The sequence below is a fragment of the Pan paniscus genome, chromosome 8 (assembly GCF_029289425.2).
Source record: "Pan paniscus chromosome 8, NHGRI_mPanPan1-v2.0_pri, whole genome shotgun sequence".
NCBI lineage: Eukaryota > Metazoa > Chordata > Mammalia > Primates > Hominidae > Pan > Pan paniscus.
In genome coordinates, this window is record NC_073257.2 from 40,410,466 (window position 1) to 40,435,908 (window position 25,443).

The 25,443-nt window shown below is 42.6% G+C and overlaps 2 protein-coding genes across 6 annotated transcripts in view; one reads left to right on the top strand and one right to left on the bottom strand.

Moving 5' to 3' along the window:
• Positions 1–9,562, bottom strand: part of MKX (mohawk homeobox) — a 79,209-nt gene extending 69,647 nt beyond the window's left edge. For 2 of the 5 annotated variants that reach the window (XM_034930192.3, XM_003821433.5), the window contains exons 1-2: positions 3,138–9,562; positions 653–922 (exon numbers count right to left, since the gene is read on the bottom strand). In XM_034930192.3, the coding sequence (XP_034786083.1) occupies positions 653–840 (188 nt within the window). In that variant the 5' untranslated portion in view covers positions 841–922; positions 3,138–9,562. Of the gene's footprint in view, positions 1–652; positions 923–1,886; positions 2,182–2,850; positions 3,036–3,137 lie in introns of those variants that run through there. The other 3 variants (XM_063607655.1, XM_034930189.3, XM_034930190.3) reach the window with 2 other exon arrangements.
• LOC134731068 (uncharacterized) lies at positions 839–25,072 on the top strand. Its single transcript, XM_063607200.1, has 5 exons — positions 839–847; positions 981–1,390; positions 1,476–1,531; positions 1,718–2,379; positions 24,631–25,072. The coding sequence occupies exons 1-4, from the start codon at positions 839–841 to the stop codon at positions 2,353–2,355; spliced, it is 1,113 nt and encodes a 370-aa protein (XP_063463270.1). The 3' UTR covers positions 2,356–2,379; positions 24,631–25,072.
• The last annotated feature ends 371 nt before the right edge of the window (positions 25,073–25,443 follow it).

Consider the following 25,443-nt stretch of genomic DNA (forward strand, 5'->3'; position numbering starts at 1 on the left):
ACTCACCGGCAGTCTGAGCAGCTGGCCCACCCGCAAGCTACCGCCCCCCCAGCATACCCCTCACCCCGCTAAACTCAAACCCGGCCCCGCAGGCCCGGGGCCTCCCCCTCCGGGTTCGCCGCGGGCCCAGCCGAGCCGCGCTCACGCCCGGGACTCCCTGGCGGGAGGCGACCTTCCCGACTCCTTGGGCCAGGCGAGCCGCGGGGCTCTGGCGAGGGGCTCGGGTGACCGAAGAGAAGTCCGCGGAGCCTGAGCCTGGACTCCCCGACTGCTCGGCTTCGCCTGTTTCTCTGCACCGAGCTCAGTCCTTTTTCCTCGCCCTCAGCCGCGCACCGGCACCCACAGTCCGGAGAGGGGCAAATAACCCCCAACTCCGAGGTCCAGGCAGCGGAGGGCCGAGGGGCAGCACCTGGCGCCCTTAGTCTCCACCAAGCTCTTTGGAGCTGCCCCGACGAATTGATCCCTCACGTTTTAAGATAGGAGCCCCTTAACATGAGAACGCGCGAGCCCTGGAGGGGCAGACCTGCACTCCCAGGGAACTCCGGGCCCTTTCCCGTCCACCCGCCCGCGTTGCCACGGGACCCCGTCACAGCTCACCGCCCCCACCCCTCCGGGCCGCAGGCGGGCAGGGCCCCCAGGGGAGTGCGCATACCCGGTCCTCCGGTGTCTCAGGCCGAGGTTGTCCTTGAGGGGCGGGCCGTCGGGAATGCCCACCTCGGGGCGGGCGTGAGGACTGTCCAGGACACCGCTGTAGGGCCGGCCACCCCGCTCCCGCTCCGAGGCGCCTCCGTCCTCAAACAGCACCGCACCGCTGAGCTTGTTGAAGACGATGGTGTTCATGGTGTCGGTTGGTAGGGACGCGCGGCGCGGCCGCAGAGCCTCGGGGCTGGGCCGCCGGGAGCTCCGCAGCGGGGCTCGGCTTCTAGGAGAGGAAGGTGCATCTCGTTACTTACTGGCTGAGAGTGCTCAGACCCCTGCAGGTTCAGGGCCTTGAACTTGGCCGGGTCGCCGGGCTGCGGAGCCGAGGGGAGGAGCGGCGCCGCCGCAACTGGCAGGGACCCTGCGGCTCTCCCCAGTTGGCTACACGCCCCCGCCCCTGCAGGTTCCCCGGACAGGTACCTGCCCTCTTCCTTGCCTGGGCGATCGATCCCCCCAATCCCTTCACTCCCCAGAACTACAACCGGGAATCATTCACCCGCAGAGGCAAAGGAAACGAATTTCCAAACGAGCCTCTGGGTTTCACTTTGAATCTGGGAGAGGCATACTCCGGACTGCGGAGCGCGACCGGCGTGAGGCCGCGCGTGGTTCTTCAATCACAGCAGAAGACTAAAGCCTCTGGGAGCCCCAACTCGGGGCGTCAGGAGGGGTTGGATGGAAGGGAAGATTTGGGGTAATGTGCCAACCGCATCCGCAAGACCCCCTAGCTCATGAGTCCCAGGCCACACCGGGATTTGGGGGATTTTCGTGTTTTCTAGATCGTGGATGGTTTGGTTGAAACCCCCGCATCTTCTGTCCGCCAAGGTCCCCCGGGGTGAGGTTGGGTTCAAGGACAGGGAAAAGTTAAGTGGCGTCAGGACGAAAGCACCACTTCTCCCCCTTCTCTCCCAGAATCTTCCTATCATCCCCCAACGCGCCCCGGGAAGTGCATGGTCCTAAGGTCCAAGGCGCCAGGACCCAGGTCCCCAGAGCCCTCAATCAGTGCCATTCTCTTCCGCAGCGCGGGTGTCAGCCGCGAGCTCGGAGCCCCTCGACACCCGCCTCTCTCTGGGGTCTCCGGGGACCCTTTCAGAGGCTGTAAAGGTGTCAGAAGCCCAAGGCAGGAGGCAGCTTGGTCGGCGCACCTCCCGGGCCACTGCTGCCACTGTCGGGGAGAGCCAGCAGCTCACCTCTGGGGTCGCGGAGGCCCTGAGCCTCTGCCTGCCGCGCACGGGCGTCAGGAGCAAGTCCGCGCGGCCGCGGAGCCGCAGAGTTACAGCCCCAAGGCGCGCGGCGGACTTCGCCCGCCCCATCTCCTCGCCTCGCGCCTCGGGACAGCTCCCGTTTCCTCCGAGCGGCCTCAGCTTCGCTGCCAGCGCCCCCTTTGCCCGTCCAGCCGCGGCATGGGCTGCTACTCCACTAACACGCGCGCGCGCGCATACACACACACACACACACACACACACACACACACACACACCCTCTGCCTCGCCAAGCGCCCACACTCGCCAACGCCCCCGCCCCGCCCTTCGGCCACCGCAGCAGAGGCCACGCGTGACATTTAGGACCACGCGTGACCACCGCGATCAAACGACGGCTACGGTCTGTGTTCGTAGGGAAGTGAAGTCAGACTTCTGCTGGATGTCGCGTGTCCCCTAGGACTGCGTCCTCCCGCGCAGACAGGTACGTGCCTGGGGTGTGCACATAGCCTCGGCGATAAGTGTCAAAGAGAATTTTCGTGCTTGCAGCCCCTGTTCTACAGTCAAGACTCGCGTTGGTGTTTTCTTTTAAAATCATGCCCTTAGGGATGTGTGTTCATGCTGCTTTATTTGTACAAGACACCCTTCCCCGGCCCGGCCTTCTCCGAGCCACCCCAGCGCGTCCTCCTAGATGCGACGACGTGTTTTTCCTAGCGAAGTCATCACGAGGTTAGCCACCTCGGACACTTCCCCGGCAGCCCCAAGCCCACGCAGAGATCGCAGACACAGACACCCGGCGCGCTCTAGGTCTGCAGGCAGCAGGCTCAGAGGCAAGCGATGGCAAAGGTCCGAGCGCTGTCCTGTCGCAAGGGGTCCGGGGGCGTGTGAACCACACTTGCTGACCCTCCCAGGACTCCCGCGCGCGGCCACCCGCGCCTCTTCTCAAATCACTTACCCCGATTCACTCCAGACTGTGGCCGGGGAGGTCACTCCCTGCAGAAGTGTCCCCCTCCCCCAACGCCGGCGAATAATTTTAAAGCAAAGGAGGCGCGGCCAGGTGGGCTCCCAGGCTCCGCGCAGACCCTTGGGCCAGCCTTGGCCGCTACCCGAGCGCCTCTCCACCAGACCTTGGAGGGAAGTTGGGGGAAGGGCGGGAGAGCACCGGCGCCCAGGGCGCAGGGGCCAGAGCGAGCCTGGCGTTCCGCCGCAGCCGGCTGGGACTCGGCGACGCGGGGGCTGTACCTGTGGCTGCGGGGCCGACGGCCGGCTGCAGGGCGGCTGGCTCTCCCGCCTCGAGACTAGGCGCACTCCCATCCCCGCCGCATGTTCTCCACGCGGGCTCCAGCGCGCTCACCACCGCCACCGCCGTCGTCTCGGCTTTATTTACCCAGCCCGGCGCGCGCCGCCCGGGAACAGGAATAGCGAGGCCTTCTCATGTTTCCTGACTGCCGGGCCCAGCCGGCGAACATCCTGCGGGCGCGGTATCCACGTTCCCGGGCGGGTGGAGAGGAAGCGTCCGCGCCCGCCCGGCCGCGGGGGCTGCTGTTAACCCCTAGCAGAGGAGCCGCTGCCGGGGAGCCCCGGGCCCGCCGAGTCCTCCGGAGCCGGGCGCGGCTCCCAGATCCGCCGGCCTTGCAGTCGTGGAGCAGACGGGGCTTTTCCCTTCGCACTTTAGGAGAGAAATTGGAGAAGCTGCCGGGAGCGCTCGGCTCCGGCTCCAGAAGCTGAGAGGCTGCGGTGCAAATCCCGTGTCTTAGCTGGCCCGATTGCCGGAAATTTCACCGCGCGTGGCTAGGCGGGAGAGGCCACTGTGACGCGCCCTGTATTTTCCTCTCGATTAGCTGGAGGGAAGTTAGAGCTCGGTTTTGCACCTACAGCCCTGGAGCGTATTGCGGGAAGTGCTAGTGCCCAGGAGCCTCTTTTCTGATGTCACTGGGCTTCTGGGGTCCTAGTTGTCTCAGTCAAAGCCAGGCACACGTTCACCTCCGGGGCAAGGGCTGGTGAGGCTGCCCTCGCCGCTGGGTATAGGGATGGGGGAAAGCAAGGATGGGATGAGTTGAGCCCAGGTGGCCAACCCGCGGTGGCCCAAGTGCAGAAGAGGAAGCGCGCCCAAAGCCAAGGATCTGCACGCAGCAAAGGAGATGGAACTTAGAAGAATCACAAGCTGGGACACAGGGCAAAGAGAGAGAATGGCTACCAGATTCTCTGATTGATGATACTTTGCTTCCTAACATTACCGCAAATATAAGTAGCGAAAGCGGCGGTTTAGGTGCAACTGCAAGCTCAGAGCTTCTGGCAGCCCAGAAGATCCCCAAGGTGCCAACACGAAGCTGCCTGCGCTCTCGCCGAAGGCCCTGTGGTCCTAGCGAACTTTCGCCCTTTTTAAAGAACAAACTTAGATTTTCCCCCACCAAGCTTAAAGAAATAGCGCCATTTGTCCTTTTCCCCTCTAAATGCGGCTGGCCAGAGCCGGGGCAGTGGCCCACCTTAGCATCTTCTTCGTGTGTGTGTGTGTGTATGTGTGTGTGTTGGGGGGGGGCGCTAGAAGTGGTTAAAATATATACCAAAGCTATTATTTTAAAGACTAATCACACCCTCAAATTTCATATGTGTCACCTCCCAAATTACGCGATAGCAAACCGTTGTGCAGTGGTACAATGTAAACCATAAAGGAAGGCCGGTTTACATTTTTGCGCACCAGGAAGATACAAAGTATCATTGGAGCACGTTCTGATGTCCTCGGTTCTCTTTTGTTATATAACTTGCTGTTGCAGCGCTTGCATCTTGTCTTTGGCGCTGCCCTTGTGGTGTAAGTTCAGTACAGGCTTCTGGTCTACAGACCTCGCTGTAGGAGCTTAAAGACAGGGGTAAATCCTAAGGTTTCAGCCATCAATTTTCAGCTAACAAATTTCACCACAGAAGCAGATCTAATTGATAATTCATAGGACAAAAGAGCCACCTTCTCTTTTATGGTCTCTATCAGTGGTGTTAGTCACCGGGAATTGTAATGAAATTAGCTCTAACATACCCCTGAAACATTTTTTGGTCAGCTGTCCCAGGTAAAGCAATAGGCATCATACAGTTACTTGCAATTTCCCAGTATTCTACTAACTTTTTGAGCTATATGCTATAGTACATGTTAGTATAGGACAAATGAATTTTGTTGTTTTAGTACTTAACTATATTTACTCAATTTAAAAATGCATTTAGAGCGCTTTTAAGATATACTTACATGTAATATTTGTTTTCTTAAAGTCTGAAATGAAATATACAGCAAAAATCTTAATGCAAAAATACTTTTCATTTGATATAGGAATAAAATACATTTGAGTAAGCCTCAACTCACTAAAAAATTAACATATGGTAATTCCCTTAGACTATGATTTAATAATTAAAATCCATTTAAAAATGAAAGAAGAGTGAAGGATCCATTCTAGAAGTGAAATGGTGTGAAATATCCCTCTGTAATATACCAATGGGCATTTATTTTATTTTTGCAAGTTTTATCCTCTATGCAAAAGGGAAGTGTTGTCTTCATTTTAATCCACAGTTCAAATACATTCATTATTAAATTACACCTATTTCTAAAATAAATGTTACTCAGCCTCTTGTGCTATATCCAATGTCAGTATATGAAATGCTATATATAATCCTCAGAAGTAAAGCCTCCAGTTTCAGAAAGTTTTAGAAGATTTAAGAAAGCATATGTAGTTTGTGGAAGATGGCCTTATGCAGGGGGAAAAAAAACCCAAAACACCCAACAACTTAGACCAGAAGTCAGAAGACTTGAGCCCTAATCTTAATTCTGGTTAATTTGATGATGGTTTAGCCTGAATTTAGTAAAGTGTAAAATGACGGTAATAAGTTTTCCACAAACTGCCTTACACTATTATGAAGGATTTCTTTTTTTTAATGTGAAAGTAAGATACTGCTTTGCTAAAGCTAGAAAGATGTTAAGTAAGAACATTTGGAAGAAATATTAATTCATTGTATTGGACTCTGCAGTTATAAATATATGTAATTATTACTTTCTGGTAAAGAAAAAAATAAGTCTTCAGTTTTAGCATTTTGATATTTTACCAAATTACCCTGACATTTCAGAATAAATATTAGTCAAAATGTTTGAAAATAATGAGTGTTTTAAAACTCCTTTTTCCAGTTATTACTTATGAGCAATAAAGCAAACTACAAAGCCAGAGAATGACTACAACTTCCTGCTCAAATGGTATAAAATAGTAAGTTAGTGAACAAATAGCAGGTTCAGCTCACACGTGGCCAGTTTGATGGCAGAGATACATACTGGAGTGTGTAAGGGGAACAACAGAACAAGTGGTGAGACATACGGCTGCAGAAACACTGTGAGCTAAGCAGTAGAATGAGTGGCCACGAAGGATCTCACAAGGTGTTTCTGCTTTGTTTATAAGTTAATTTTAGTTCCATAAATAATACAGAATGAATAACGCCTTCTTACAGGGAAGGTCTTTTGCATAAATCCACTCTCAAACAAAGAAGAATACAAGCGAAAGTCCCTCTCAGCCACTTCCACCCAATCACATTCTGCAGAGGAACCACCCAAAGCTGGCAATTGCAGGTTGGATATGCATCTGCTCAAGTTTTTTCTATGCATTTACATACATGAATAAAATTAATAAATTATAGTTTTGCTTTATGAATTTTTAAAATAAATGAGGCTGTATATAAATGTACATATACATACTGAGTATTAAACTAATTCTTGCTTTTTTATTCAGTGATGTCCTAAAGAACTTATGTATTAGTAGGCATACATGTAACTCCTTCTTTTAAACTGTTACATAAGACTCCATAATCTACTTAACCATTCTCCTATGAATATGTCTGTCTTTCCAATTTTCACTATATAAACATCAAACATCCTTGCATATGATTATTTCTGTATATGCATAACGTGTTTCTCTAGGAATAGTTACCCAGACATAGAATTTCTAGGTTGAAGGAAACATGGTTTTTAAATTTTGATAGATACTTCCAAATTTTTCTCCAACCTACACCACCGCTGACACATGCATGCTCCAATTTCCTCACATGCTACATAGCATTGCATATGTTCAGTCTTCATAATGTTTGCCTAAATGTTGAGTAAAATAATGCCTCATTGTTTGAAAACATTTTCCTTTATAAGCCATTTGCATTTCTTAATTGAATTGCCTTTGCTTATATCCTTATGAGATGCCTTATTGATTTATAATGTTTATTTATAAATCATTTTTTCACGATATATATTTTTACATGTTGGAAATATGTTACCTGGTCTGTGACTTGACTTTTATCTATTTTGTCTTTGTCTTACAGAATGATTAAATGTAAATAGATCAGTATGTCAGTCTCCTTTTTTGAATTCTGGTTTTTGTGTCTTGCTTAAGAAGGCTTTTTTTCTTTTTGTATTTTCATCTAATACTTTAAAACATTTTTCCACTTGGCTTCTTAATAAGTTATGGTTCAGATTGAGATGGTTGATTCAATGGTGTTCTAGGATGAAGTCATTTATCAGCTTAGAAGCAGGAGATCAGTTTCCAGCAGCTGTATTTTCCACAGTACAGTGTGACTGCACATAGCTTTTCAAACACATCATGTAACAAAGAAGGGATACCCTATCACAAGCAATATAAGGTTATTTGTAAAAGTGATGAAAAAGCACCCATTGTTTGAAAAAGTAAAATGTATTTCTCTCCTTGCTCAACTTTTCATGGAATGGGAATTAATTTTTTTTTCTTCACAAAGCAGCTAGTCAAGATAGGAACCTTTGATAATGATTATATATGAGTCAAATTCATTCTGGCCAGAAATGCAAGTACTTTATCACCGCAATTTTAAAAACCATTAAGTATGTGCAAGTGCAGAAAATACACATAATAAGCAATCAATAGAACTGAGATCCAAGTGGGTTAACGTCTTGTTCTACTCCAGGTCTTGCTTGAGACAGGACCTGATGTGACACTGACCCCTAACAACCCATCTTTTCTCTTGATACCAAAGTATCTTCAGTGACCTCAAATTAGAGTCCCCTATGTTACACACAAGAAAATATACTATACATTGGGGTCTTGAGGGGAACTGGCAGAATATTTCATCCTTAAAATACGCATTTACACTTACGTACTAGAATTACTTTCAGAAGACTCTTCTAGCTTGAGAATCAATTTGCCTTTATGTCAAAAAGTGTCCTTTTAAATAAAAATAGTGAAGACTTTTGTCCCTAGGCCAGTAGGGCTCTATGTATGAAACCTAATGGACTTCAGGAAATCCGTAGATTTTAAATATTTAATCATGATATGTGCTCCAAAATGTGTCATGCTTTTGGTTGACCCTCCCCAAATCCATCTTCTCTGTTTTCATTTTCAATCTATGTGTAGGATAACTGAATAAATTCACCAAAGGACTGAATGTGAGCAGGAGTGATGTGTGCAACTTCTGCTCAACAAGCTTAGAAGGAAATTGCTGCCCTTCTCTCCCTTTAACTCTTCCTGTGTCCAACGGTTGGAGCATGGATGTGGCAGGGTATTAGTTCACTCCAGCTGCCATCACAGAATATCACAGACTGGGTGGCTTAAACGACAGAAATGTATTTTCTCACAGTTTTGGAGACTCAAAGTCCAAGATCAAGGTGCTGGCAGGGTTGGTTTCTGGTAAATTCTCTCCCCGACTTGCAGACAGCACCTTCTTACTGCGTCCTCACATGACCTTTTCTCTGTGCTCATGCTGGGGTGGGGGAGAGAGGAGGAGAAACAGAAAGAGAGAGAGAGAGGTCTGCTACCTCTCCCTCTTTTTAAAAAGGACACCAGTTGTAGCAAATTAGGATCCCACTGTTGTAATTTCATTTAACTTTTTTTTTTTTTTTTTTCTGAGACAGAGTCTAATTCTGTCACCCAGGCTGGAGTGCAGTGGAGCTATCTTGGCTCACTGCAACTTCTGCCTCCCAGGTTCAAGCAATTCTCCTGCCTCAGCCTCCTGAACAGCTGGGATTACAGGTGCCTGCCACCTCGCCCACCTAATTTTTGTATTTTTAGTAGAGATGGGGTTTTGCCATGTTGGCCAGGCTGGTCTCAAACTCCTGACCTCAAGTGATCCACACACCTTGGCCTCCCAAAGTGAGCCAACGTGCCTGGCTGACCTCATTTAACTTTAATCACCTCATTAAAGGCCTTGCCTCCAAGTTCAGTGCCATTGGGGGTTAGGGTGTCACATATGAATGAATTTTGAGGGGACACAGGTCAGTCCGTAACAGGCAGTGACCCATGTCAGCCGAGCAGCAAATAACCTAAGAAACAGCAGAATCGCAAGATAAAGGGAACTGTGGCTTTGAATGAACCACTCCAGTGAGAGCTATCAGGCTAACCTAACCTGGGCCCAAAAACCTTTTTCTGTAAAGGGCCAGATAGCAAAGGCTTTCTGGGCCCTGTGATCTCCCCGATGATGATTGAACTCCATCACTGTGGTGCAGAAGCAACTGTAGACAAGACTTGACTATGAATGAGTTAAGGAATGAGTGTTGATGTGTTCCAATAAGACTTGACTGAATGACACTAAAGATTGAATTTATGTCATTCTCATTCTCACTGATATGGCTTGGCTGTGTCCTCACCCAAATCTCATCTCGAATTGTAGCTCCCACAATTCCCACGTGTCATGGGAGGCACCCGGTGGGAGGTAATTGAATCATGGGGGCAGGTCTTTCCCGTGCTGTTCCTCTGATAGGGGTGATAGTGAATAAGTCTCATGAGATCTGATGGTTTTATAAAGAGGAGCTCCCCTGCACAAGCTTTCTTGGCTGCCACCATGTAAGACGTCCTTTTGCTCCTCATTCTCCTTCTGCCATGATTGTGAGGCCTCCCCATCCATGTGGAACTGTGAGTTCATTAAACCTCTTTCCTTTATAAATTACCCAGTCTCAGATATGTCTTTATTAGCAGCGTGAGAAGAGACATACACATACAATAGTGTTGCTGCTTTTATTTTTTATTTCCAACCAGTTAAAGATGTAAAAGCTATTCTTACCTGAGAAATTGGAAAAGGCCATGAGCTGCATTTTGCCGGCGAGGGGTTGTGTTTGCTGACCTATGACTTGGACTACTCAGCTCTCATTGCAGGGGGGACAAATGCCCCTTATTTAAGTCACTGTATTTGGGGGCTTCCTTGCTAAAGGAACTTAGTCTTTACCCTAAGTAATAGACACTTGCAAAAAAAATGATCCCAGTGGCCACAGGTGGGCTTAAGAAAAGTGCTTCCTAGATGCCTAGAGGCTGCCACACCAGGGCGATCTGGAAAGGAGATGGAAAGAAAAAGTGCTTCCTCCCCTTGCCTCCTGAGACTGTGTTGCATGTGTTTAGAGAATCAGCCTAATTATTTTCACATTTATTTGGCGCTATGGTCTTTTTAAAAATCTTAATTTTTCCTTTCCTTTCCCCTTTCCTTTCCTTTCCCTTCCCTTCCTTTCCCTTCCCTTCCCTTCTCTTCCCTTCCCTTCCATTCCATTCCTTTCCCTTCCATTCCCTTCCCTTCCCTTCCCTTCCCCTTCCCCCTCCCCTCCCTTGCCTTCCCTTCCCTTCCCTTTCCTTCATTTCCTTTCCTTTTTCATTTCCTTTCATTTCTCCTTTCCTTTCCTTCTTTTCTTTACTCTCTCTCCCTTTCTCCTTCTCTCCCTCTTTTTCCTCCTTCCTTCCTCTCTCCCCCTCCCTTCCTTCTTTCCTTCCTTTCTTTCTCCCTCTCTTTTCCCTTCCTTCCTTCCTTTCTTCCTCTCTCTCTCCCTTCTTTCCATCTTTTCTTCCTCCCTTCCTCCCTCCCTTCCTTCATTTCTTTCTTCCTCTTTCCCTCCCTTCTTGCTTACATCCTTCCCCTCACCCACTTCTTCCCTTCTTCCCTTCCTTTCTTTCTTCCTCTTCTTAGTTATTGATATGATACAATATGATATGATATGCCTTAGTTATTGATGTGATATGCCTTAGCGATTGATACGATATGCCTCAGTTATTGATATGATCTGCCTTTAGGCGCAGTATTGGTACTTGGGTTTTGATGCTTATGTTTTATGTAATCATGGAAAATGCTGATTAATTTTCAAGGCTTACTGTTTTCTGACTGACACCCCACGACCCCCCCCAAAAAAACTCACAAAATTTGAGCTATTTTTTATTGTTTTCTTTTTAATAATCAACAATAAGTATTTATGGAGCACCTGCATGCAAAGTTCTGTGCCAAGAACTGCATCGTATCTGATTTAAAAGACACGATCCTTGCCTAGCTTACAAACCTGTTAAGAAAGCACTGGAAAATAAATACACCTCATCTAAAAAGCCTTAGGGTATCGGATATAAAGATTGCTTGAATCCAGTAAATCTATAAGTCATCTGTAGCAATGCATGAGGGAGCTTAAAGATGACAGAATGACAATTTTATGTGTCTGCTAAAAATTTTGTAACCGTATTACCAACATCCTTCCCGAAAACATGCAAAAAGAGAGCATTATTTCAGAAATTTGAGCCTGATTGAAAAACAGTATTTTCACCTCTTACATCAGGCTGTTTTGAATGTTATGCCAAAAACTTCTGGGTTTCAAGAAAGATTTTTAGGACTTCCGTTGAGAAAAAAAAATGCGGTAATGGTAGACACACAGAGGTTAGCTTTTGACTTTTCTTCCCTGTGCATGCCTTTATCTAACCTACCTCCCTGCGACCCACTTTTATAAAACCCCTGTTTTGGAAAAGTGCTAAAGGGAGAGAGGGATTGGAACAGAGGTGTTCTGTGCATAAACTTGTTATGGGTGGCACTGAAGTCATTCCTGGGGCTCCACTCATTCTCTGCACAAGAAAGATTAATTCTTGCCCAAGTATCTGGGCCAGGGAACCTCAGGCCAGGCAGCAGGTGTGAGCATCTTTTTGTTCTGCTTTTCACTGATCTTTGTTAAAAGTGCTTTGATGGAGTAGGCTACCATAAATCCTGCTGAGAAAGGAGTTTGGGCTAGTAGAAAGGGAAAAGGAAAAAGGCATTAGGCCAATTAATTATATACTATTTATTTATTAATGTAAATTGTTAGAGATAGGATCTTGCTCTGTTGCCCAGGCTGTAGTACAGTAACACAATCATAGCTCACTGTATCCTCGAACTCCTGAACTCATCTCAGCCTCCCGAGTAGCTGGGATTACAGATACATACTACCACACTCAGCTAATTTTTATTTTTATTTTTTGTAGAGGTGGGATCTTGCTATGTTGTCCAGACTGGTCTCAAACTCCTGGCCTCGGCTTCCCAAGTTGCTGGGATTGCAAGCACGAACCACCATGGCAGGCCTAAATTGTATAATTTAAACAGCCTGAAGTCTAGGATAGGGGAAGTCTTGCAATATCCAAACGTCACAACTTTCTCTTAGACCTGCGGTAGCAGGCAGCCCAAGACATATGTCCTGATACTACTCTTCCAGACTCATAAATGGTGACATAATAAAGGATATTTTAAAAATACATAATACATACAAAGCACTTCCTATGAATCCACACACGATTGTAAGCAATTAACTCATGTAATTCTCACAGTCACCCTTTAGTACCCATTTTGTAGAAGAGGACATCTAGGCATAGGATTACCGTAAGTCACAAAGTTGGTGACTAGTGGAGCTGGGATTTGAACCAAGTCAGGCAGACCTTAGTGCTCCTGTGCTATATGACTTAACTCTGCCCCTTCTTTGAAGGTATATGGGAAGGGTAGAGAGAAAGAACTCTTAAACCCTTGTCTCCATAACTGTAGGCACAGCTAAACATGCAGCTACACACCTTCCGACTCCTCACTTCACAGGTAGAAACTCAACGCCAATACGTTCACTTTTCCTTCTGTATGTGACATTTTTTCTAGGTGGGGAGCAGTGGAGGGTCAGCGTCACCTGTAATAGGATGATTTTAACAGCTTCGGCGTCATGGTAGAAAGGCTCCACTTCCTGTTCTTCTTCATGTGTGGGCTCACACCCAGAAGCCAATTACTGCTGAGTATTCTGAGGGTTCTCGAAATCTGGAGAACATCTTTTCCACCGGACAATGAAAAACAACAGGCTTTGGAATGGCCTCAGCGACCCTGAAGTGTTGTTTTCTTGTGGGAGTAGACATGATTATAAGTGGCTTATTCTAAGAGGGGTGAAAACCAGTAGCTTTGAGGAAGAAGGTGACAGTGGCCCTACAACTTCATGATCCTCTTTGGTTATTTTGTCTCTGTTTTGTTTTGTTTTGTCTTGTTTTCATTGTTACAGTCGTCAGGCTTACCCCTAACATTTGCGGAGCCTAAGGCAAGAGTATGAATGACGCCCACGTACCATATGTCTAAATATTTAAACCCTATAAATCAAGCTGAAACACTTAAGTAACATATGCCCCGTCCTTCTACCTTGACGAACATACCATCTCTCTGGAAAATCAAAAACTATATAGAAAGTTAGGACTTTAGTTAGAAAAATGTTAAAGACAATTAGATTTAATTGTTATTGTACATGTCTGGATATCTTGCTGTTAAGCTTGCAGTGTTTAGATAAGTAATAAAATATAATAAATATAAAATATATTTATTATATTAAATTTAATTTTCTTGTCTTTATTTCAGCAAAAATCACTGTTATTATAATCAATATTTTCTCATAATTTGTGTTCTGAAGTAATTGCAATTACTTCAATAATTGCAATAATTTGGGTTCTGAGTAAATGCAATTCTATTAAGTGTTTAAAACCTGAATGTGTTTTTATAAAGAATGTATATTAAAATAAATATGGCAGGTTTTTAAATTAAACTCATTTTCATGTATCATTTATGAAATGCTTTTATTCTAAAATTATTATGTATAAAATTAAAAGAGAAAAACAATGGATATAAAATTTCAAATAAACCTAAAATTTTATTTAATCTTTGGAAAATTAATTTAAAATATCTTTATACAAATTATTTGCATTGCTAGTGTTCAATACATGGCTGGTTTCAATGCAAAGTATTGATATCAGATTTCATGAGTTATTTGTCAAAATTTATACAATTACTGATTTAAGTGTGATATGAATTGTTTAATATTGCAAAACGTTCTTTTGCTACCAGTTGCAACTATTGCAAAGCTTTGCTAAATATTGAATACCTCCACAACCAGTTGCTGGATGGGCAAAAAAAATGATACCAGGCACTACTGGGAAACAATACTGCATAAGGCAAAGATATACTGCATTCATGCTCTCTGAAAAGAAGGGTCTGTTGGGTTGATTAATTGGTCTTTTCTCCCAGCTCTCAGAAGCAGTGTTCACCTGCAGTGTTCACCTCCAGTGTTCTCAGCTGTGCAACCCAAACCTTTACAACATTTGGATGTGATCACCTTTTACTTTGAGGACATAAAGCAAACAATGTGTAGAAGAATTTCCGTGGGCCTGAATGATGTTGTCACAAGAGCAGACATTTAGGTTTAGAGTTGCACTATGCCCTGTTAAGCATGCAATCCCAAATGACAGTGTGTGTGTGTGTGTGTGTGTGTGTGTGTGTGTGACGCAGGCCTTTTAAAAGAAGGATTCAGGGCAGTAGCCCTTTGCCTGGGTTTAAGAGTGGTGTGGTCATTCGAAGTGTTTCTTTATCTACTCATTTTTTTAAAAATTATTAAACTTGGCCGTCTGATTAATGAAAAAGAAATTGCACTAATTGAAGCCTTTCATGAGTTTATCCTCTGATGATCCCACAATGATTAACACATAATTCAGCCTTTGGAATAGCAATGGCAGGGCCACTGTCTTAGTTCTTTTGTGCTGTTATAACAAAATACCTGAGTCTGGATAATTTATAAAGAATAGAAATTTCTTTTTTACAGTTCTGGAGGCTGGAAAGTCCAAGATCAGGGTGCTAGCATCTGGTGTCTGGTGAGGGCCTTCTTGCTGCATCTCACATGGCAGAAGAATGGGAAGGGAATGAACCTACTCACTCAAGGCCTTAATTAGGAAATAAGCTCCACCCTCATGACTTAATCACCTCCTAAGTGCTCCACTTATCTTAATGTTATCACACTGGCAATTAAGTTTCAATATATGAATTTGAGAGGACTAATTTAGTTTATCGAATTGGAGAATAAGTTTCAATATATGAATTTGAGAGGACACATTCAGCCCATAGCAGTCCCTATAAAGCCCCATGTGGGTAACATACATTTTTTACAGGGGCAATTATTGCAGAATCTTCCTTTAGGAAATAATTTCTTTGCTGAGGCTAAGAAGTTTATACACTTAAGGTTGGTCTTGCAAATTCAGTAAGACTAATAAGGAGACTGCTGACTATGGACACTGTATATAGCCTATGGCTGTCAGTAGAATGACTTATTCCTAGGCACTCGTGGTCTCCATGGAATGCTTTTTATTTCCCTCAATGCTAGGCTTTTCAAGCTGTTGAGCCACCTTAAGCATGGGGTACTTGTTAGAAATGCATGTTCCACAGCCCAACTATAGATGCTCAAAGTCAGGTTTTCTGGGCTTCAGGCTCTATAATGGTGCTGATACAGATATTTCTCAAACTGTACACTGAGGAAAATTGGTCTGGAGCAATGGCCCTCAAACTTTTTTGATTGTACACTCTTATCACTAAAAAATATTTAGGGCAGCCTTCTCTAATACATATATAGTCATTTACTGGTAATGGATGGTATAGATGTACAATCGGGCTAATATATTTTGTAAATTGTAAAACATGCAAAAATGGAAAGGTTTTTAAAGAGGCAACAATGAAATAAACAATATTTTTAAATAATTTTTTCTATTAATGACACAAATATATTTTTGTTCCCACCAAAATATTATGTCAATAAATAATTATTAATATTATCAACAAGGCTATTTTTAGTGAAAGCAATGTAATTTGAATTGCTTCACACTTAAAAAATAGTCACACTGTTTTCCACAATGGTTGAACTAATTTACACTCCCACCAACAGTGTAGAAGTGTTCCTTTTTCTCCACGACCTCACAAGCATCTGTTATTTTTTGACTTTTTAGTAATAGCCATTCTGACTGGTGTGAGATGGTATCTCATTGTGGTTTTGATTTGCATTTCTCTAATGATTAGTGATGTTGAGCTTTTTTCATATGCTTCTTGGCTGCATATATGTCTTCTTTTGAAAAGTGTTCATGCTTTTTGCCCACTTTTTAATAAGGTTTTTTTTTCTTGTAAATTGGTTTAAGTTCCTTATAGATGCTGGATATTAGACCTTTGTCAGATGCATAGTTTGCCAAACTTTTCTCCCATTCTGTAGGTTGTCTGTTTACTCTCTTGATGGTTTCTTTTGCTGTGCAGAAGCTCCTTAGTTTAATAAGATCCCATTTGTCAGTTTTTGGTTTTAAACAACTTTGATTTCATAAAAGCTCTACACTTTTACTCTCCCCATTTTACATTTGTGGTGTCACAATTTACATATTTTTATGTTATGTATCCCTTCACAAATTGTTATAGCTATTGTTATTTTTAATAATTTTGTCTTTTAACCTGCATACTAAAGATATACATAATTTACATACCACCATCACAGTATTAGAGTATTCTGAATTTGACTATGTACTTACATTTACCAGTAAGTTCTAAACTTTCATGTTGCTCATTAGCATCCTTTTTTTTTCATTTTTCATACTGCTGCCATCCTTAAAATCCCAGATATCTCAGGACAAGACATAGATTCATACAGAAGAGGTGGATTTCTGACTATATTTACTGCCCCATCCACAAATTATACAAAGGGGCTTGCTTGAGATTATGCTTTTAAGCCTTCCTTGATATCAATCAGTTCTTCTTATAAATTAGTCAGAAAGTGTGGCACTTTTATTTTACAAAAATGACTATCATATTCCCTGCAACTTTTAAAGAGATTTTAAAGTAGATTTGAAAATTCCTTTTCCAAGTTTTTAAGTAGAATCAGTTTTTCAATAGATAATACAAGTTATTTTCAGAAACAAAATCATACAATGACAGGTACATTTCTAAATCCTAAGTGTCTTTTGGAAGGCAGTTATTTTCTCAATTACTGTTAAATGTCATCTTTACCTGAAGGGGGCAGATGGAGAGTGTTTTATATGTGTTTTGCTTTTATGTAACTATAAAGTAGATATCCTTGAGGATGATAGTCACATCCTCAAGAAGGTGAACAAATTATTGTGGCTTAAGGCTGAAGCTTAGGATGCGTAACGGAAAGTGAAATGAGAAGACTGACAATAAATGGGCAAATGCTAGATGATGGAAGTCCTGTATCTTATGTCCATTATTTTGGTTTTCTTCCTATAAGAATGGAGCAGCCACAGATGCCACCGGCTCATTGTGGGAGGAGCAAGGGAGCCTCCAGGATGGCCTGCAGCCCTAAGTGACACAGGGGACAATGGAATCCTTCACTGTGAGAGAGAACAATCACAGGAACAAGAGCTGATGTTGATGGAGCTCTCAGATGCTAGGCATTGTTCTAGGGCTCTCATGTGTATCTTTTCATGTGATGCAACACCCTAAGCACACAGTCTCATTATTAATCCTTTCCAGATGAAAATCTGAGCTTGAGGTCGTATAAAAGCCAAGAGTCCAGCAAATCTGGGCTATGTTGACAACTTCAGTTGTGGACACGAAGAGTTAAAGTGCTGACCTGGCTCTGGACCGGCGGATTATAACTCAACTCTGGTCTCCTAATCCAAATTCTCTAATTAAAGTCATCAAAAATGATTGCAGTGATCAGCGCTAGGTCTCAGAAAGGTCTAAAACCCTAATGTCATTGAACTGTGGCACTCCCACCCTCAGCACACAATTCTTTTAGTTTCTTAACCAATAAATACAACTTATTGTTACAAAAGCTATATCTGTGCAATAAGAAAGCTAGAAAATAAGATAAGCAAAATTAAGAAAACAAAAGCACCATATTCCTACCACCCAGGGATTATTTCTGTTAAAACTATTTGAATGATTCGTTTAGATAATTTACATATATTTATATTTTAATATAAACAAGATAATACTTTGCAACTTATTTTGTAACCTGATTTTCTATATTAATGAGCTTTAGCTTTAAAGTTAAATACATTTTTATGTTATAATCTACCCATATTTGAAATCTTCATTGTCTTCAAAGCACCCTTCAGAACCAGTCTGTCCAAACTAGAGTCAAATCTAGGCCCACATCTTGAATCCAGTTGTATTGCCTCCAAGTTTTTTCCTAATCAATCACCATCCCTAATGTTTTTTCATTATATACTGACTTGTTGGATGGGCTGGACCAATGACCCCACAGAATCCTCCACCTTCTTCGTTTGTCTGCGTGCTTTCTGGTGCTGTTATTTGACTTTCCCTCATGCCCTCTGCTTTCCATAAACAGAAGTTAGATTTGAAAGTTTGCTGGATGCACATTGAGCATTTTCGTAGAATATGTCACAGGTGGTGGTTTGCATTTTATTGTGTGTCACAGCAGGAGACACGACATTTAATGGTTGCACCATAAGTGACGTTAAACTTGACCACTGGATTCCGGTGATGAAAACCTAGTCCCTCTATTGTACACTTACATTTCTCACCTGTGACTAGCAAGAAAGCTTCGGCACTACTTTGGTACTCTGCAAATGTCTGATTGCCCATTCATCTTTTTAAGATCAGTTGCTTCCAACACTAGTTGATAATTCTTGCCTGGGTCAATAATTTCATTAGGGATTGACAATGATTATCATAGCATTCAGTTTTTTATCTCTCTTCATAGATGGTATTCTCTTATAAAACCCCACTAGATGAAGTGGTGTTTTTTGGTTGTCCTGAAATATAGTCTTACTGGAAAAGCAGGATAAGTGTTAAAGTTTTACCATTAGACATATGTTTTTAGAATAAGGAGCTTAATTAATAACTGCCTCAAATGTGTATGTCGGGGAGGGGGGCTTTCTCCTTTTTGAATATCATTATTCAGTTATGGATTTTCATTGTTTCCATCTAAGAAAAATCACAGAGTTTATTGGCTTTGTAAAACCCGCCACTTCATCCTGACAACATTTTGGATCTAAGAAGTTATAAGTTGAACAACTCAGCATCAGTTGTTTTTACACTGAAGTGTTATTTAAAAGAAGCAGATACAGTCAACTTCACAATTTTATGAACACTTAAAAAAAATGAATTGACAAGAAAGTGAGAATGTCTTTTGTCACACATGATAAGCCACTCAGCCCAGAGAATGTCCTCGTCTAATGGCAGCATATAAGGCTCTGTCTATCGGCCTTGCATAATTAAAGATGAATTCGCTCCTGAAATATGGGTTTATTAAGGCTGGAAAGGAAACACCATTTCAAAAACTGTTACCTATACCATCGTCAAGACAAGATGTCTCTATTTTGAGAATTTTTCTTTTTATTTAAAATGCAAATACTGAATTTTAGGTTTTACTTTTCTTAAAGATGAGTTGATAAATACCTAACTACTGGCTTACTTGCACACATAGCACATAGATTGGAAAAAGTATTATATTTGGTCATTATCCTCTAAAAGGATGTTAAACACATGGAAAAAAATAATATCAATAAATGTATCTGAACACACATGCTTATACACACATACACATCCACAAACACACACACCATGCATCTCCACACAGACACACACACAGAAGCACACACACCCCATAACCACTCACTAACACACACGCAGATACACACACACTCTGAAAAATATATTGCTAAATTGTAGCATGACTGTCTCAATGTTAGCACTGAAAATCATGTGTCCCAGTAAACCCTCCAGTGTTTGGCAACGTGGGACGGATGGTCCCTACAATTGGTCCCTAAAATTGCCTGATACGAAACCATACAGGATTCAACCAACAGATCTCTAATGAATCTTCCTGCTCTTGACCTAGACATTTAAACAGGCCTTTAATTCAGATATGAGCTGATATGTCAAAATGGCAGGAAAATAACTTTTTAAATACATAGGATGTGAGTTCTAAGAGTTAGCAGGAATGTACTAAAATTCTTTAAAACTCCCAGCATAAAAGGGCCCAAGAATCTCACTACCTAGTTTTTCTTCCAAAGAAGTAATATAGTTGCCAATACTTCTGAATATTTCAGCCAAAGTTTAGAAAATAAAATGGTATAAGGTACAATGTGCTTGGGTTGATTTTCACTGTGAAATTTTATTTATAGCAAATGCTATTTGTACAGAGACTATTCATTGAAAAGAGACCTTGAGAAGCCAATAGAATCTATCTTTCCACATTTAGTCAAGGCCATAATTAAGCCATCATGGAATTCTACCCAATATATTTAAAAATACCCCCAAAAAGGGAATATCATTCTTTGACAAAAGGTTAGAAATTGTTTTTACTTTTCTTTTCAGTATTTTAATTCTAGAAGCTGTAAACTTTTCTTCAAAGTTTACATTTTAAACTTGTAGTTACATTTGCGGCTGTCCTCCAAATACCTGAAGCATAGATTTGGATGTATTAACCAAGCAGGACTGCAAGTAGAGATTTTCTCTGGGGGGAAAAATACAATTTCTACTTTGTAATACAAGTTTTTATATTCTTGAAATGATATGAAACTGACATATATGTAGTGGAAATAGTATTAAATAATAACCTATTATTGCAGACCTGTAATAAAATTGATATCTCAATAAATAAAACTATTAGTTTTATTTATCAGAATTTAACAGACTCTGTAGGATCCCTAAGAGATTCTACAGATATGGCATCTGATTGTTAGAATTTATCACTAGAATCTCTTTCTTCGTCTTCAGCTGAGGATCAGAGATGAGCCTAATCCTAGATGCTTCCTAGGAAAAAGAAGTGCTTTGAAATGAAAACATATTCTGTTTTCCCCCAACAGGAAAATAGGTGATGCTATGAGACCTATGTTTTAATTTTAGTCCTTTTTTTGTTTTGGTGCTTGGTGGGTAGTTTAGAAGTACAGAAACATTTTATTTAGGTGACTAGTATTTTTGAGATTGAAAGAGCTGAGAGAAGTTAAAGGGTATTTGTTACTTGATGTCAGTACAGAAGAATTGAAAAGCAGTATTCTCAAATATCCTCAAACTTTAACTTGCGTGCAATTCGCCTTGGGATCTTATTAAAACCAGATTCTGATACTGTGTGGCCAGAGATTCTGCATTCCTAACAAGCTCCTAGGTAGGTCTGATGGCCCAAGGACCACACTTTGAATAGCAAGAGTGTACGGTGGTTTATATACAGAATGGAGTATTGTTCAGCCCTAAAAAAGAACCAGATCTTGCCATTTGCCACAACATGGATGGGCCTGGAGGATATTATGTTAAGTGAAATTCTCCAGGTACAGAAAGAAAAATATTGCATAATCTTACTTATATGTGGAATCTAAAAAAATTTCAAATTTACGGAGATGGAGCATACAACAATGGTTAGCAGGGGTCAGGGAGAAGAGAAGAAATGGGGACATGTGGGTTGGAGAATATAAAGTAGCAGATATGTAGCATAAACAAGTCTAGAGATCTAATGTACAAGATGAGGATTATAGGAAATACAATTCTACTGTATTTAAGATTTATGCTAAATGAGTAGATTTTAGCTGCTCCTGCCACAAAAACAAATAAAAAGGTGAATAACTATGTGAGTTGATAGACATGTTTGTTAATTTGTTTCACTATATTAACCTTTTTACTCTGTATATGTATCCCATAACATCATATTGTATACCTTAAATACACACAACATAATTTGTTTCTTTAGAAACCCTCAGCTATAGCTTAGTTTCGTCTTTCTCTTCTTAACTTAGAAAAACAAATAGAACCCAATGAGATACACTCATTATAGAGAGGGGTAAGGGCATGGACAGGGATTAGAAAAACTACCTCTATGGGATGATTTATTTGGTATAGAGAAATATTTGTATGACTAGTTAGGAAGCTATTTCTGTAGCACAGTGACTAGAACATGGATATAAATCTGAACACTATGTTGGTAGTTTAGCATACAATTGCTGAGTGTTTTAATTACAATTTTTTAATCATTTATTTTTAGAGACAGAGTCTCACTCTCTCCCAGGCTGGAATGCAAGTGGTGCCATCATAGCTCACTGCAGCCTTGAACTCCTGGGCTCAAGGGATCCTCCTGCCTCAGCTTTCTGGGTGACTAGGAGTACAGGTGCACCCATCATCCCCAGCAAATTTTAAATTTTTTCTCTGTAGAGACAGGGTCTATCTATGTTGCCCAGGCTGGTGTCCAAGTCCTGGCCTCAAGCAATCCTCTGGCCTTGGCAGGAATTACAGAAATGAGCCACTGTGCCAAGCCCCTGGTTATAAATTTTTAATCCACATTTTACAACTAGATTTAGACTTATTTTAATCCTCTTTAATGAAGTTTAGTTTTCTCTATTTTATATCATGAAAATACCAAATAACTGTCTACAAAGATACTTCATATGCTGAAATTTGGTATCGCAAATATATAAACCAAACACCTTTTTGCATTTTGTACTTCAAGTTGACATTTAGATCTTTGAGACAAGTCCCAATAGCCTTATTTCATGTAGTGCATATTTCAATTCACAGTCATTTATTAATCCAGCAAAAATTATGTACTTAGCAGTCCTCATTCATTTACTATGCTTTTTGAATTTTTGCCTGATCTGTTAAGATTGTTTGGCCATAACAGAAAAACTCCAAATCAAAATAGTTTAAACAACATGGTTGCTCACTTTCTTCTCACGTTCAAGAAATCCACCTGACATTCCTACATGTCAAGGATCTAGTCGCTTTCTATTTTGTTGCTTCCCCAATGCAAGGCTTTCTGTCTTGAGATCATTATCTAGTCTAAAATGGCTGCCGGGGTTTCAGCCATTATGACCACATTCCAACCAGGAGAAAAGGAGAACGAACGGGAAATAGAAGTGCACGCTTCCTTGTTCCCACCACTTTTTAATGGCCTTTCCTAGGAGTTGCTTACACTACTTTTTGCATCTTATAGATCACAGTTAACCACTTGACCACACCTAGCTGCAAGAAAGGCTGGGAAATGCAGTCTTTATTCCAGGTGGCCATGTTCCTATCTGCAAATAAAGGACACTATTACTATAGAAGAGCGATCAGCAAACTATGATCTGCAAGCCCAATCTGGCTCACTGCCTATTTTTGTAAATAAAGTTTTATTAGGATGACATAGCCAGACCTGTGTATAGAATATCTATGGCTGCTGTCATACTACAATTGTAGAGCTAAGTAGTCCCTAAAGAGATCACACAGCCCATGAAGCCTAAAATATTTTCTGTCTGGCCTTTTTACAGAAAGTGTTTGCTGATCTCCGCAATGGAAAAAAGGGAGGGAAAGTCTCTGTCACATTTCTTTTTTCTTTCTTTCTTTTTTTTTTTTTTTTTTTTTTTGAGGCAGAGTTTTGCTTTTGTCACCGAGGCTGGAGTGCAATGGCACAATCTAGGCTCGCTGCAACCTCTGCCTCCTGGGTTTAAGCGATTCTCCTGCCTCAGCCTCCTGAGTAGCCGGGACTACAGGCATACACCACCACATCCCGCTAATTTTTGTATTTTTAGTAGAGACGGGGTTTCGCCATGCTGGCCAAGCTGGTCTTGAATGCCTGACCTCAGGTGACCTACCCACCTCGGCCTCCCAAAGTGCTGGGATTACAGGTGAGAGCCACTATGCCCAGCCACCTCTGTCACATTTTTGGGGCCATTTTCTTCTCATCTTTCATCTTTGGCCAAGTTCAGCTAATTTATGAAATCCAGCAGCTTCTACAAAATGCTAAGAAGCAGGGCCCGCACAACAGTGGCATTTAGCCTGGTACAGGATGAGGGAGATCATTTAAGCAAGTTACCAAGATGTTCCCACATATTACTATCATTTTCTTTTTCTTTTTATCAAGATAAGATTTATAATTGTCCCAAATGTGGGTCTTGTAGCAGTTAGGGCTTAATTGGTGCAAACGGAATCCATTCTAGCTAGTTCAATGAGGAAAAGATTGATTACGGGACATTAAATGACATGGAAAATCATTAGGAGCATAAGAGCAGGAAGAAGGGAAGTGCTAAATTAGTAAACTCTGAGTAGATTTGGTATCAACCTGGTCCAGGTCCCTTCTGCCCACACACACTAAATCAATCACTGTGACACATGTTTTGCAAAAGAGAGTTTATTCACAAGGCAGCCAAACGAGGAGGTGGGAGAGCAGGTCTCAAATCCACCTCCTTGAAGATGAGGCTTAGGGATATTTATGGGCTAGAGAAGCAGGGTGGTCTAAAGCGTGGGAAAAGGTGATTGGCAGTAGGGAAAATTGAAGTAATCAGTGATCTGCACAAGCATAGTCAGGGTGCCTGGCATTTCACGGGACATATGTTCAGAAAATGGCATTATTAGCATGATCTATAGGTAGAGTTTTGGGTCCTCTCATGTCAAAAGGTCATCTCTTGGGCATTTGCACGGGTCCAGTTGAAGGGTGGTCTCAACCAGTTTGAACTGGATAGGAGCTGTCCCAAGTTCCTGAAAAACAACTGAAGTGACCGTTACCATGGTGACTTATAAGTGTTGTCGACAAGGCGGCCAGTGAAGGTGACATTGCAGCATTCAGCTCACGGCCTTCAGATTCATGGAAATAAAAGTGACCAAAAGCAAGAGGGTTGCTACATCTGGCAGACCTGATCAGGTTAACCCCTCAGTTCCAGGTTTTCAGAAATGACTTCCTAAGTACATTGCAGAGCAGAAGTACTGAAAGAGCTTCTGTCTCTTTCAGAGCTCCAGAGCACCACCCCACTGTGCCTCATTCAGGAAGTGCTGTGATCAAGAAACCACCACTGCTGCTGGTGCCAGGACTGTGATTCCCATCAACAGCACTGATGGCCTGCACCTCACCTCTGACACCCATGGGACTCTTGTATGTGGACACTAGAAAGTCTGCTAATTCTGGAACAAAAACCTGAAATGTCTCCATGAGATGGACTGCTGAAAGAAATAGAAAACCACAGAGGTGAGGCCTCCACCTTACTTCCAAATGCTGTATTGCACATGGAATGCATTTGATTTCTCAGATCAGTCACTTTCAGAATCCAAGCTGCAAAGGAGTTTTGGAAACACAGACCAGAGTTTTCCAGCCTCTGTCAGACAAGAAGGCTAAAAAAGATTGGAATGGATGATGGGCATTCATATTCACATAAATTCGACTTCTATATATGTGATGATGTCTTCTTTCTTTTTTAAGATTTATTTTATTTTCTTGTAGAGACAAGATCTTGCTTTGTTGTCCAGGCTGTACCACAGTGGTGGGATCATGGCTCACTGTAGCCCCAAACACCTGGACTCAGGCAGTTTTCTCCTCTCAGCCTCCTGAGTAGCCAGAATTACAGGCACATACCACCATGTCCAGCCAATTTTTTATTTTGGTGGAGATGGGGTCTTGCTATGTTGCCCAGGCTAGTCTTGAACTCCTGGGTTCAAGCAATCCTCCCACCTCAGCCTCCCAAAGCACTAGGACTACAGGCATGAACCACCATGCCCAACCTCTTTTTTCTTGATTCTGATAAGTCAGTACATCACTCTGTTACCATCA

Coding starts and splice junctions, on each gene's coding strand:
- LOC134731068 (XM_063607200.1), top strand. Junction 1,391..1,475: donor GATGGAAGGGAAGATTTGGG/GTAATGTGCCAA, acceptor CGTGTTTTCTAG/ATCGTGGATGGTTTGGTTGA. Junction 1,532..1,717: donor GTCCGCCAAGGTCCCCCGGG/GTGAGGTTGGGT, acceptor TCTCTTCCGCAG/CGCGGGTGTCAGCCGCGAGC.